Consider the following 16,230-nt stretch of genomic DNA (forward strand, 5'->3'; position numbering starts at 1 on the left):
TTGATGTATATCCGTGTTGCCTACAACCGGTATTTGAAAGAACGTTTTAGTATGTAAGTAATAGCGTTAGTTTTTCTGTACCATTTTGTAAGTATATAGGACCTTTGGTAGTTGCTGTTGTGTTTGATACACAAAATCGCTTCGATCAGAAATCTCCAATGGTGGTAGACAGGATCTTTGTGGATGAATGAAACTCAATAGTCGTTCTTTAAAAAATGCAAAAATACAAAGACAGTTATAGACGTATTTTCTTGCTAAGATTGAGGTTGAAGACATAATTATCATTTTTTTGGTTAACTTGCATAAGTACGTTGTTGATAATTGGAGTGGGGTTTCTAACACAACAAAATCAAAAAGCCATAGTTTTATTAACTCTTTATTCTCTTGAATTTTTGAAATTAATATTACAATATTGAATGCGGGCTTCATATACAATCACCCAACTATTTGCTTATATAACACGACATAGTCACGTTAAATCGTACCATTAGCTCACACTTGACCACGTTAATACAGATCACCAATGTACTCAATCGAAGTTCAAGCTAAGTTAGACGGCAAAACAATATTCACTACATCCATTCAAATAAGACCTTTCCGTAACAGTCGCGTACGACTCACAACCATGTCGGAAAGAACAAAAACTCTTGAACTCTGCACGCTTAGTGCTTACTAGATATCAAGTGTCCTTTTAACATGGTCAAATTGTACAGGCATACGACACATCTCAATACATAAATACATAACATAAAACAAAAATATAAACAAAAAATAATGCGCCACATAAAACTTTCACGACTATTTACAGTTACTTAAATTTAAGACGATTTTAATTACTATATTCAAAAATATAGATATAGGTACATAGATACATAGCTACATTTATATTAAAGATAAAAATTGATCGTTTTTAGGATATAACAACTAATAAACGGAAGTCTTGTTATTCATAAACTTATAAAAGAACATCCAAAATGGAAATACTATAACTTGGACAACGCAACAAAGATTAAAACGAAACGAAACAGACATGACAAAACGAAGTATACAAAGATGAACATTTTGGAATTAAACTGGGAAAAGACGAGATAAACTAATGTAAAAGTTATTTTTAATTAATATTAATATTGATATATTTAATGTTCGGTTAGGTATATTAATACCTGCAGTCTACAAAACACTAGCAATATGGCAAGACAGCATTATGGATGGAGGACATATATAATCTATTTAGCAAATTGCTCATTGTTTCACCGTGAATTACAGTTCTTTATGAGGCAGAAACAATAAAGTGTACCTGGCATAAATCATCGGACGTACATACCTACACACGAATCGTTACTATGTTACAAGATTTACCTATTGTTATACACGAAACTTAATTGATAGTTAAAAGGAAGATGCTTGACACTTCGAAATCCGTCATCTTTTTGCACAGTCCCAACAATAATTGAAAACAGATAAAACAACCTTGTTCAATCCAGTCATAACAATTTATTTCGTATACACACTATGTGTATTGTTTAATATGTAAGTTCGTTTTCGTATGGGTTTACAGTGTGTACGTCTCAGAAGCTATTCACCTTCCAAATGACCGTCTACAATAGATACTAAATAATTTTTAAGCGCTTTTTTAATTCAATTACTAACCATCGGATTTACGCTTAACTTTTATTACAAGTGTCTACGATATTTTAATAACTATGCGTTTTATAATTTATAAAGCCTACTTAACTCGAAGTTACTTAAGTACATTTTGTTCGATTTTTCTTCTCGATTTTTTTAATATATATTTAAAAATAAGATGGGATAAAGTTATATTACTAACGACAACCTTATTATGTACGTAATCTTAAGGGGACTACGGGTTTAATGAATTAATGTGGGCTTGAAGTTATTGCACTCGTACTAGGGTAAATTTAACGGGAAATTATATAAAATCTCATAATCTACCTACTTATCCATTGCTTTAGGTGCACAATATTGAAATATAATTATTAATTATAAATAATTACTGTAAAGTCGCCGAGATAAATCGAATAGACATAATTTATCCAAATTAGTATTCTGATGGCCATTTTTGCTCATTCAGTGAAGATATTGTATCGATTATGGTCTGTTTTCGATGATATTTGATGTAAAACGATTTATTATTAATCTATAAATATTATCAAATGATTTGAATTTCTGATGATAATATGTTATGACCAATTTTTTGGCTAAATCTGTCAATGTTGACACATTAGCTAACGAGATGCAAAAGCTTGTTTTTACCAACAATGATTACGACTTGACCTGTTAATTAATTTTATGTAGATTTATAGAATGTGGTAGAGACACACCTATTTTTATTTGTTTTATTATCTATCGACGACTTAAATTTCTCCTAATGATATCACGACATAAAATATTCATGTTACCAATACATACATTTTCGTGTAGCAGTGGACAGATAATTCAGAGGATGATCTTTATAAAAATTAAGCGAAGACTCCAATTTTCAATACAGTTATCTATTAATTTATCTTTTTAATTCTACCCTGACATTAATTTACGTATAATGGTGACTATCAAGACTAAGTTTTAAAATTCTAATTTTTGCTCAGTTATTACGTATAGAGTTAGAAAGAATAGAAATGTATAAACAGTTTTTTTGGACGCGGAACGAATAACTCAATGTTCGTGTTAATAAATTATTTTAATTATGTATTTTGGCACAACGTGGAATTGAAAGCGAATAAGGTGTGTGGAGTAATTTCAAAATCTGCTATGTTAAGAAGCTCACGTTTTCGCGAAAAGAAATACGCGGATATTTTCGAGCTTCATTCAAGCTCCATTTTGTAATACCGTTTGTAGGCATTTTATGTATGAAATTACTGGGCTGGAAAATTCAAATGTGCATATGGCTACGTAAAATTGCAGGAAACATAATTTCGCCACCGTTTCGCACTCGACAAACGGTGTCTTTTTTAACTTTCGTTGAAAAATAAGGAACTAACGACATCGACTTTGCGCCTTGATAATTTGCGACAACTGCTCATTCCGCCGTACATTGGGTTATGTTGTAGGTACCTAGTCTTAGCAATACTTCATACAAAGTCGAACCTATTTACCTATGTATAATACACTTAAACTACTCAACTTTTAATATTACGTGTAAAATTTATATTTAGTCACATTATTGTAATTTATTATATGTATCATCGTTACGTATATAATTTTGAACATCAGATGACTCGGGATTGGTGGACAACACGCCTTATGCAGTACCGATCCACAATCTTGTTCGTTTTGTTCGTTAGCTATTTCATGGACATGGTATTTTAACTAGAATTATCAAAAAATACCGTCTACATTTAAATATTCGTAATTATTGAAGACGAAAATATAAAACACAACGCTCGTCATGACGAAGACCTATTTGCAATTGTACTTCCATACGTATTTTGTTATAAATATACATTTTAAGTTCTTATGGAATTAACTACGCAGGTATTTTTATTAATATTTGTCGATAATATTACACTATAGAAATCAATGGATCAAACCAAACAACAATTTATGGACTTAAACTACTGAAGTGAATCACAATCTGGTCAAAAGGAAAAAAATAAAAAAGTAAGAAACTCTTTTCAAATCAACTGATAAAATACAACAAATTTTACAATCATAAAAAAATGTGACCATCAAAACATAACCAGCCCGCTAACAGCGGACAAATAATAAAATATACATCAAAATGTACATAATATAATATCTATTAATAAAAAATATAACATAATGGATTAAGAGTAAGTGGTAGCAATAAATACTATGAGATTCACAGATTTAAAATCTTAACTAACAATACCGAAGTTCACTCGGGCTCCTATTTAAACCTTAGAGCGATTCTAACACGTTTTTGTATATTTTAGTAAAATATTATTGCAATACAAGGTGTGGTTATGGCAACAAAATAAATGCTTAAAGCAAATCACCAGCCTGTCCACCCAGCGAACGACACCGAGGCAAGTCCTTCGCACTAAAGGAACATATTCATAAACCGAGAGGCCGCTCTCCATAACGAGGGCGACGCCGCCGCGAAAACATAAAACTAGTGGATACGAATCGACTAACGCCCGCAGGTCCGTATGGACGTAACACTTCCTTTCACACTATATGATACAGAATCAGTCAAGATTTCCTAGGGCGCCACGACACCTTACGTAGGGACCTTGTTCACTTTGAGGAGGTCGTTGGAGCCCTTGTCGATGGGCATCTTCATCGGGTCGTGGTGGTGGGTCACGTGGTGCCCGTGGTGCTGGTTCTCCAGCTTGGCCTGCTTCTCCTGCTGCTGCTGCTTCATCCTCTCCTGCTCCTCTCTGTCCCTGCGGGCTTGCTCGTTGATCTCTTTCACGGCTCGCAGCTCCTTCTTTAACTTCATGCGTCGATTCTGGAACCAGATTTTGATCTGTCTCTCTGTGAGGCAGAGCGCGTGTGCTATCTCTATCCTGCGCCGGCGTGTCAGATAGTGGTTGAAGTGGAATTCTTTTTCTAGTTCTAGTGTTTGGAACCTCGTGTATGTCTGTCTGCCCCGCCTTCGTGGACATCCGTTTGGACCTGGAAACAAACAAAAATCATAAATTTAGTTTTATTATATAAATTAATTCAACTTTTTCACTATAAAAACAACGTTAATCTGTAATAAATTATAAGTTACAGTTAAATCGGAGCTTTAAAGAAATCATTTATTGCATCATATATCACGTTTCTGCTTCGATTCGCAAAAGGCTTCAAGAGAAACCATTAAATATCACTTTTATACCATTTTAGATTTTAATGGCTCATTATTATTTTATTGAGCACTAAAGTTAATTTTAAAGTTATCTGCCACTGCGACCAACCTCAACGTGAATTAATCAGAGCGGCCGAGGTCCGTAGTCCTTAAGGAATGGATGAGTACCGACTCTGCTATGTCCCTTAAGATTGTGCTTACAATAAAAATAAGTAAAAACAATATCGTCAAAGCAAAAAAGTAACGGAAAGGGTTAGAAGCCAACGGTCCGCGAACAATAGTGTCCTTTCTAAAAAGAAATCGCTACAAAAAACTCAGGGATGCGTAAAGAAGGGTTGCGCAACTTTCTAATGCTTTGTAAGGTGTCCCTTTATTTTGTTCCTGTATAAGACGTTTTCTGAGAAATCGTGAAAGTTTACCCTTTAACGTCGCAATACTCGCACGTAACACATTTAACATTTTAACGGTTCATTTAACTTTCATAATTTTACCTACGTAAAAATTCACGAGCGGCGAATTCTTACATTCAACATACACCTCGTAAAGTCGAGTATACATAGACGGGTAAATACCGAGTTCCACAAAGCGATCGGGTCCCAAGACTGGTTTTCGAGTCAGCCAATAAATAAGGTAAGATAAATAGCCTTCCCACCGTGTATAAAATTGATAGCGGACCAACAGTGTCTTGGAATGCTCGGCCGTGTAGGCTGGCCTTAGTTACCTGATCGCTTTAAAAAAATATAGATGCGATACCGCTAATGGGTTATTTTAATTGGTGTACAAACACTTTTAGTTGTAGGGCTTTCAATTGAATAAGGTGTTCTTAAAAATGTAACTCAATTAAGTAATTACTAGAAAATTATCATCATTAGTCATACCATGAATTTGTGTCTACGTGTTATATTCGAAATTTATTTATGGAGGGTAAATAGGGAAATTAATTTATTTTCTTTTTCGTGTTTTAGTTATCATATATTACGAAATTTATTTATTGAAATGCTCATGTTTATTTATGCAGAGACATGATAAATTATTATAAAAAGTATCGTTTAATTAAAATTTAAAAGTCTTATTGATTCGTAGCAAGCTTGAATGAAAGTAATCGCCGGTAAACCTTTAAAATCTTACGAGGGCATGCTGTAACCCAATATTTTATGTAAGTAAGGCGCGTTACAATGTAAATTTATGATGATAAAAAAATTAAAATATCATTCCTCTTTTTCGTTTTGTTCATTACAATGTAAAAAAATATGCAGGAACTTTATAAATCATGTGTCTCACTCGAAATTCTGATACCACGTTTACATGAGCAATAAATTACCGAAACTGCATTTTTACGGCCGCAATAACATTTATGGTTCGTGCTTATTTCAACAAAAACTTAAAAACTGTTTAAAATGTCATAAACAGACAATGGAATAATTATACAAGTGTGGTTAGACGAGCAAGGATAGATAACGCTTGTGTGATAGAGCGAGAGAGCAATAGACATTCTAATTTTAAAAAGCAAAGATGGAACCCAAATCACAATACACGCATCCCAATAATGCGATTACAGAGAAAGGTCGTAACTGGCTTAGGATGATGCGTCAAAAGATCCTTATGCTTTATGGAGTAGAGTCCAAAATCAAATATCAGGAGGGTGACTGTGTCTGTTTTTTGTTGGGGTCGGTGATATGTTAGGCAGGTTCACCCTTCGCACGGTCGCCATGACAACGGACGTTAAGGCACCTCCCGTCAGCTGGCTTCCATTATGCTCCAGCGTATTGTTGTCGCGAAGAGGTTTGACTATCGTCGCATTGTACCTGTAAGCGCTCGTCTTTTTTAATGGGAACCGCCAAATGGTTCCCATAGATATGTGATAACAATCAAATCAAATACAGCACAGGATATAATACATCAGCCTCATTTGCATTGTTTTTCTGGAGGTAATTTGCGGCTGATCTGATAACATTATATCTGTATAAAAGGATTTATTTAATGTTTTATTTGTGTGTCTTGATAATATATTGTTGGTACCTAATCTCGAGATTAGAAAAAGAGGACCGTGAGTTAAAAAAGACACTGGCCACGATATATCTCTGAGAGCGAGGTATAGCATTAATTAGAGCCGTACATTGTGGGCCGACACCGGCGCGGACAATAAACATACTGCGACATGACCCGGCTCTTACCCTGCCTTTTTTCTTCGAAATAAATCTCACGGAATGCTGCTTATTTATTATTTTATTTAACTTGCCCGCCTTTGTACAAACCCGTTCCATGTATTTGATTAATGCCTACCCGTCGGATTGGGATATTAAAGGTCTGATTGTGAATTATAACAGAAATTTTGTCCAGTAAGAGGATTATTTATGGAACAAGTAAGCGTTGGTCAGTGTCTCGGGTTTGTAGAAGTCGTGCAGTTAACCGAGGCGGGGAAATGTAGCCGAGAGATGTTTTATCTCAGTGAGGTGCTTGATGCCTTCCTTAATGTGAGACGAAATTATGTTTGGCGCGTTTGAGTGATGCAAGTATGTGTAAATAATTTGGAGATAAAACTGGATCATATAATTAAATGCTGGCTATAAAGCTGACTGTAAAAGAAATCGATAGCATTATTAAGTATAGCTTATATCAATTAAACGAGCATTAAAAGCTTTAAGGGCTGTAGCGGCGTGTCGGCGACACCGCACTTTATTGGCTCGTAATTCGCGAATCGTCGTAAACTCTCGTGTGCGTTCGGGACGCCATCTTAAAATAGTTCGTGTTCGAAATTCAAATGTAGACTCTCTTCTATTGTTACGGATCGATGTTTGACGTTTCGTAGTGTTGTGATGTGCTGTTTCCTGCGCTTTTAAGCGCCAAACTCTTAGATGCGGAATACTGTTTTGAATACAATGAGTATCCTTTGATCTATTTTAGTTTGGAATCACGCTTCACGTAATTTAATTATGAATAGTATCTATAATATATGTAAGTACTTAGACACTAAATATTCATAACACAAATTATTACTTTAAAGTAGTGTTTCGACGTGATTATCTTCGGTAGTAGCGAAGATGAAAAAGTAATTGCTTTTTAATATCGCATGCGTCTTAATGCGAGATAAAGTAGAAGTGTTTAGCATAACGATGCGTGATAATCAATTTTCTTGGATCTATTGTAATTATCGTTCCATATCCGACTAACAACATTATTGGCGCTTTTCTTTCAATGACTATTTATTAGAATTGTGACGAAACACGCACGATTGCAATTAAAGACAAAAACTTAACGCAAATTACTATAATTTCGTTTCGGTATAAACAAATTAATAGGTCATAGAGCACTGTTATCCGACAAATTAATTAAACGTTTGCTATTTAAAATTAGTTAGGAATGGTAATGTATACGAAGCTTGACATATCTTTCGTTAATTAGTATACATTACGCTAATTGAATCTATGTTTCGTTAATTAAAAGATTAAAACGCACTATTAGACAAGATTACATTGAACGTGGATTTTATAGCTGAAGTTTGAACTAGTTTGACGTCAAATACCTATTACGTGTAGTATTTTTTTATTTTTGTCAAGTACTTTAATCATTGCAATGTCCTGTCGACAATGCTCGAACGTAGTACATTGCCTTGCGTCAGGGCTGCCAAAAACAAAACACAATCGCCAAATCTGTGACCAGAATTCCAACGCATCCATTTGTTTTTATCAGATGTTTCGTTTTCATCGCTAAATCAGGTTTCTATGAGGTATGTAGCTCAGAATTTATGTTATGCGTTGCATGTGTTCTAAAATTCGTGGACTGGTTATCGCTATCTCGGTTGTATCAAAACGAGATGAGAAACGGTGCCCTTTGCTCCGTCTTGGGCACCCACCTGAGTTTAGAGAATTTCATATTGATGCTGAACAAACATATTAGTTTTTAAAAGAATAATGATTTTAAATATGCTAAATATGTTCCATAAATAAATTGTTACTTTTATTTGATAATTGAGCATATTTTTATGTACCCATTTTATGTGAATTGATTTCGTTTAAATCAATTTGTCCACAATAACATTAAATTTATGGAAATCCTATTTTCAGATTCAGTTTTTCATAATGTAGAGCCATTTCATTTATATTCACTGACTTGGCGTATAGGTAATTGGTTTAATGTTTACATACAAAGTCGACAAACTCCAAAATACTTATCTTCAATGTCTGTAAAGGCAAGTTAAGTAGCGTGCCGCTGTAGGGAACAACAAAGGGGGACTCACAAACATATTTTCCCTATCTCAAACTCCTGCAAAGTTTGTCTTTGACACAATATCATAAGTTTGAGCCGAATAGAGGCACAAAACTCCGGAACTGTTGTCTGCCATGTTAGAAAAATTATATAAAAGTTTTCAAGCTTCGACAACATTATGTTTGAACTGTTTGTTGAGCCGTGTCGTAGCCAGCGGCGACTAAATTGTAAACTTAAACTGCGATCGTTTTTTCTTTCTCATTTTGAGCACTCTCCCAATATTTTGTATTTAACTTTTTTTATTTATAGGGTTGCCAAAAGCATTTACAAACGGAAACTTCATGTCCAGTTAAAATAAATAATTGTATAATAAGCCCGGAAACCACATAAAGACACAAAATTTGTGGAAAATTTGGATACAGGAAATGTTTATAATTCCATTCCCATTATTAGCATTAATTATATATAATACGTATTCGATTTTTTATTATGTGACATCCCTGTGGCAGTTGCGCGCACGCACATTGGTGTGTTGAAGCGAAACGATCTTTGATCCAGGGGCGGCGCGCCTTGCTGACGTCACCATTTATTCATCCCGATTAACTGACTGTTAACTTAGTACTAAAAAACATGCATTATGTAGGCGTGCTATGTGGGGGAGATTTGATCAAATTGATTATAGAATAACAATGCCTTTGGGGAGTGAACACTTTTTAAAGTAAACAAATTAATATTTGATAGCGGATTTTATACGTTTGGGGTTTTCTATAAAATGATAAAGTTCAATTAGTGATACATTTTCGAATTCGAAGTGAGTATTTTGCTTTCAAACACTTTTTTTTATTGATAATTGAAGATCTTAGTCTTTCGACGCCTTAAAGTATTTTATAAGCTCCAAAAAGGTTTACATGATAAAATAATTCGTAATAATAGTGTGAAAATTGCAGCGTTGATTTCTTAGCTATCTTTCACATAAATATAAATATGTTTTTCTCTAGATTACCTTATATAAAATGCTAAATAAATCCCTTAATTAAGTGCCTACATTCAAATGAGGAGCGTAACGTGGATATAATTAGAATGTTTAACATGCAATTAAAACTGTCGTCACCTTTGACTTGGAAACGGTGAATGAAACAAGTTCTACATTAACACTACCTGCTAACGACAACATATTGTAAACATTATTACTCTTGACTCAAGAACGAACACACTTCATGTGACCACAAACTTGGTTGTGTGCTGTTTAAATGGTCAGCTAGAGACTAAACATGCTGACCACATTTTTATAAATATTCATTTGTTTTAGTTTTGTAAAACGAACGGTTCATCGTTGCTCATTTTTTTCAGATATGAAAATCTTTCGATGAACTGTTTTTCAAAATTGTCTGATATTTTTTTTTGTGTTTGAGAACTCTATATTTTATTCATTAACCAATTTTCATAAATTCAAGTGAAACTTATATTCTAGAGTATGAAGGTACTGTGTAGGAACATATTTATTGTAATTTTGCAACTAAACAAGTACTTGGCAAACGAGTATACACGACACACAAATTTGCATAATTGCAAAGGTTAAATTAAATTACATAGATAATGTATTCATTCGCGACAATGTAACACAAGCGCGGTGATCGAAAATAGGACAGTACTTTGTTTTCTCTTAGCATATTCTAGCGGCCTTTGATCTTTTCAAAGATGAAAGTTTCTGGTAAATACATATCTTGTATTACAAGAAACAAAGAAGATCACAAACTGGCCAATGTAGGCAACTCCGATACAACATTTAGAATTGTAAGTATTCTAAAAGTATCCAGTGAAAATAGATTGGTAGCAATGATACTACTTCTATGGACATAAATGTTTTTCCTGTTATGTAAATTTGCAATTTCTGTTCGAGGCATAAAGTTTAAAATTGCATTTTCGTTCGTATTTCATACTTCAGCTTCTAAGATTAGATTGTAGGCATTGCTCATCATTTAAAATTAAAATAGAAATGACGTAGTTACTATATTATGGCTCCTACCTATTATTTATGGTCGGACTTTGACGACTTAGTTAAACGGAAAATAACTGTGTTAACATACCTATGTGTATTTTATACGTTTTACAAATGTTTGAGTTTTACTTTGTGGCTTTTTTTATTAAAAATATACTCAGGTAGGTATGTACTAAAATGTTACTTAAAATTGTTCATATCTGCTAGAAGACACACAAACTTCAATCTTTTGTTTACGATACAATGTAACGCGTCGAGGTTAATGAAAAACAAAAAGAAAACAGCTAATTACTGTTCTCAGTTATTAATTCAAATATAATTAAACAATTGACCGTTTTTATTCAGTAAGTGTTGACACTAAAATAATTTACAAGTTGAAGTTTAAATTGCAACGTGATTAAATTAATTAATATTAATGAGTAATTGATCTCGTGTTTGCAATTTTTATTTGAATAAAATAAGTATTAGAATTGCTATTTATTATGTGAAAACAGTCGCCATTAAGTTATTATAGGACTAAAGTCTGCTCCACGTTATAAAGTTGTGTGAATGCATATTGCATACCGAGCCATGCGTTTATTGAATAATTTATTTTTACCAAGAACTGAGAATATTTGTATTCAATATAGTTTATTTACATTGGGATGTGTTTAAGTATAAATGTTTGAAAGGTCTTGTTTTGTAGAGTTTGATAAGTTAATCTGTATTATTGAATTGTTATTTGAAAATTTTACTAATTTTCTTTCGGAGCATTTCTCAACATTTTGTCGAAATCGAAATAGAACAAACAATATTGTTTACGGAACACTATTTAAGACAAATCTTTTTGTCAGTCTCTACATTCTACTTCAGCTTCTAGCTTAAACATTTTTGATAACATATTTTGTACGACGACGAAATATTTACAACATATGGGACCCATCGTAATCCCGATTCGCACATGACCGGTTCCTTATGTATTGACTTGTCCCTTGAGAGCCATCACAAAATATAAGCAAGGGTTGAAATAACATGAGCGTAATTTTATACATGAAACTTATAAGAACACTTTTTGTATGGTAGAGCAAAGAAATCTCGACTCTACAGGGTTGGACGAAAGTTCAGAATTGAGTGCGAGTTGGGGATGCTAGGAAGTATTGTGTTTTATCATCTTATACTACGATATTGTCTCGTAGATAAATTTCGCGATTGTCAGAATAGTTTGATTGAAATTTATCTCATGTGGTTATCAACATCGAATTATTTTGGATAGTAATTTCATTGAATTTCTTTATCCATATTAAAGCACTATACAATTCTGACCTAAAGATCCTGAAAACCTAGATAGCTATTACATTTAGAATTAAAGCTTATTCTTGAAAGCATAAAAACACTATACAGGTCGCTAAAACTCGAAGTCACTTAAGCCACAAAACGGTCTCTACATTATCCTTTTTCGTCTCAACAGAGGGCTATTCATGGTCATGCATTCACACTATTATATTGTTACTTGTATGTATAAGAGTTAAGTGCAGCTGCGTCCTGCAAACTAACAACCGCAGACAACCTGATTTAAGGCAGGCGGGTCGATGGCCCGCTCTCTCCACTTAAGACCTCCACAATAATGTGTGTCTTGTAGTTATGCGAGTCATATTGATTTGTAGAAAATGTTCAGTAGTTATGTCATTGAAAATAGTTGTAGTTTATTGCAATTCTAGTTATTATTAAAAGTCATTAAAGTTCAATATCGTGTGAATAAAATCAACGTTCCATTTATTTTATGTTGCGATATTTTCTAGTATTATCCATTTCAACGAATGATTAACACTTATCTTTAATTGATCGTCAATATTATTTTTCTTCAGTTAATTCCAAGTCGTCTGATCGTTAATTATAATTATTTTTTCCAGATAATCCTACAATTACTCAAGATTAGTACGAAGACAGCTTTTTACTTAACATTATTTTTTGTAGAGCCAAGAAGCTAAAAAACTTCGTTCCATCTGTTCGAGTTATCTCCAAGCGTCCCTTCTTCGTGGAAGACGATCGATTGCAGTAGATACCCCATATATTATTCGCAGTTTTCTACGTGTATCTATACAGAATTCAAGGGAGATGTATTGGGTAGTTTTTACGTAATTGAATAAGAACCGACTCGCTTTTCTGTGGATCGGATAGTAGGTAGCATTTTCTTTCTAAGACGAAGGTCACTGTGAAATATCTAAATAAATAGAGTATTTTGACGTAAGCAACGTTTTTCAGGCGCTTTGTTGCAAGTAAGATCTTTGCAATGAACAAAAGAATAGAGTGAGAGAACATTGAGACGGTCCGTGACCTAAATCTCTTTTAAGAAATCATGTTTAATTTATCAAGTAGTATCAAACCTTTTTGGAGTAGTCCAGTAGAGTTGTAGGTATTATATATATATATCTAATGTCTAGTTTACCTTGAGAGACTCGGATATTTAAATGAGAACAAATTAGATTTTATACCTTTGATAACTTGATGTTCAGACTTTCTATACCTTTCTAATTACTTTGAATAGGGCTCTTGGAACGGTTTTCATTAGAATGCTTTCAAAGATAACTTTATAAGCGTAAACAAGTACCAAGTCTTAGTTGTGAATAAGAAATATTATAAAAACTGCCAGCTCAATGTGAAGAGCTTAAAAAATTAAAAAAGTAGAGTTCGTCAGTTTTAAATGGTGTTAGTTTATTCATGTTTATTGCATGAATTTCATTCGATTTATTAATATTCGTCTTATTTTTATTGAATTACACTTTTATAAGAATTGAATCAATAAATTTCTTAACTCACAATCTATTGTTTTATTGAATTCAAGCTAGTTTTATTACGTAGCTTTATCTATGGATTTGCTTGGCTTAGATTGGAAAATCCAAGAAAAACAAATGGGATTGAAAGCGTCGTAAATAATTTTGATCGTTTCGCATTGCTGATATGAACGATATTAGAAGGCAAGAGATATATTTAATAATTATTTTAATAGCAATAACGAGTCTTATTTACGGTAATTAACAGTTATTTAGCATAATTAACTTGTGATAATTATGCGTTTCCCTGCCTAAATAATAAAACCGTATAAACATTATCTTTGTATTTACAGTCATTAAGTATTTTGTATGTCAATACATATACATTAAGTGCAGGTGTGTTAAGGTTCGAAGAAAATACTTTTACTGTGCGCTTTCTGTTTTTATCTTTACCTAAATATTGTGTCTGGAATTTAATTTGCTGATATGATAACGTAATAATAAACAAGCTAAAGGAAGAAAGTTGACCTTTGTATTAATATTTTATGTAACAAAATGAGTATTTTTTTTAGTGTGAGGTCTATTTTTACTAAATAATGACGTTCATTTTTAATTAATGTTCTATTTTTTATAATAACCCATTCCGAAAAAACAATAACTCAAACCTTTTAAACTTCAAAAATAATCTACAAAGAGTGCTTTTAACGCCCTTAAACACTAATGAATTCGCGAGAATAAAGTATAAATTATATTCTTAGTTATGCATTCATAGCTTACATGAAGTAATTAAAAGGGTACATTGCATAAAAATACACAGGGAATACTAATCACCCAAGCTTCACCGCGGGAATACAAGACTGTATACAAATGACAAGTAATTACAACTGTATTCGTTTTTTCATGTCGGTACTACAATCAATACTATTTCTTACCGTTCCTCTCATTATAAACCAGTAAAATCGCATTAAAAGATAAAGAAAAACACACAATTACGCCTAGTCAGCAAAAACCATCCAGTCACATGGTACTTAGCAATAAAATACGTATAAAACATCACGTAAGTAAATAAACAATAAAAACCGATTATCGTCAATGAGTCAATTATGCGTAATAATAAACTGTTCATATATACAAAGGAGGTTTGCAGATTGCTTGTACATAATCGTATTATTATAGAACGCTATTTATTAAACTCGATCGTACATTGTGGACATTATGACAGCTATTATTGAAATGGATGACTTTATTCAAGATAAATAGGTCAAGCGGTATCGCAAACGACATATAATGTTCGATTTAATTAGTCTGAATGTTTCCATTATCAGGTTACCTATACGTTATTGTACCTATTTTAATATCTAAGCAGAAATACTTTATATTAATTAAGTATTCCTTACATCTTCATGTTTGCTACGTCGGTTCCGTACTCGACTTTTTGAGGTAGTTTGTGTGTCTTCCATGTTTGTCGGCAACTAAGTTTTTAGTGCATAATGTATGGCTTCTGGAAGTTGCTGTAACTTTGTACTTTATAATGCAGAAGTTAAAGTGTATTTAGGTAGAGACTACGGTGGTTCGTCATAGACAAAAATAGTCACAAATAATTATTGGTACAAAACGTTTTCTTTTTTGTTATTTAGCTATGTAATACGTTTCGGTCCGTTTAATTTTTTTCTCATAGTTTACCGATATCAAATACGTCAAAGAGAATTTTAATAGCATAATATTTTTTAATTCGATTAGAACAAATATTTATTTTCCAATCGTAACCTCTAAAACTCTCTGACGATCTCGTTATACGAGTTCCAATTCTTGGAAGAAAGCTAGTTCCAAACAAAAATACTAGATCAGTCCCTGTATTATGTGTTCTTCAAGCCAGATCGTTGCGATCGTCGAAGCGAGATGGCACTACACTCCCCGTAGCGGTATCTCGCTCACACAACGGCAACGCTCCTGCTGTTAGATTTCATAGTAGGCGAGCATTATTACGACTTATCTTATTTAGCAACGATTACATAAATTGTTATTGCTCGTATGATGCATTTCGATAATAAAACCAGTTTGAAGTGGCCGGCTGTTGCTATATACCTTCAGATCTAGTTCTTGACAGTTTGCTCTCAATCATAATTATGATACAACTACTTATACCCCGTTCCACTGGCCTTTTAAGTTCCATGTAATAATATTTCAAATAGAAAATTGTCTGTACAGTTCCATGTTTTATTTTTTCGTTCGGATTATTTGTAGAGTCAGATAGCTGTTAATTAAAAAAATAATTACTAACTTCTTCAATTTTGTGATTAAAAAGTTAAACGATGTCTCGGGTAGCAACATAAATAGAAAAAGAGGCAATTCAAACACTTTAAATTCAATGATAACGCACATAAAGACATATCATAATAATTTTCCTGTAAGAAAAACTGGCTCTATCGTAACGTTAAGGATTAAAAGTGAGAAGGGAACGTTTCGATTTATTGTTATTGTCAACAGATATGGGAATATAC

General features: G+C 33.0%; 1 protein-coding gene across 4 annotated transcripts in view; it reads right to left on the reverse strand.

The window, feature by feature from the left end:
* Positions 1-358: 358 nt before the first annotated feature.
* Positions 359-16,230, reverse strand: part of LOC113496454 (homeobox protein abdominal-A homolog) — a 43,191-nt gene continuing 27,319 nt past the window's right edge. For all 4 annotated transcript variants that reach the window (XM_026875683.1, XM_026875681.1, XM_026875682.1 and 1 more), the window contains exon 3: positions 359-4,599. In XM_026875683.1, coding sequence (XP_026731484.1) covers positions 4,202-4,599 — 398 coding nt within the window. In that variant the 3' untranslated portion in view covers positions 359-4,201. The remainder of the gene's footprint in view (positions 4,600-16,230) is intronic.

Source organism: Trichoplusia ni, chromosome 8 (assembly GCF_003590095.1).
Source record: "Trichoplusia ni isolate ovarian cell line Hi5 chromosome 8, tn1, whole genome shotgun sequence".
NCBI lineage: Eukaryota > Metazoa > Arthropoda > Insecta > Lepidoptera > Noctuidae > Trichoplusia > Trichoplusia ni.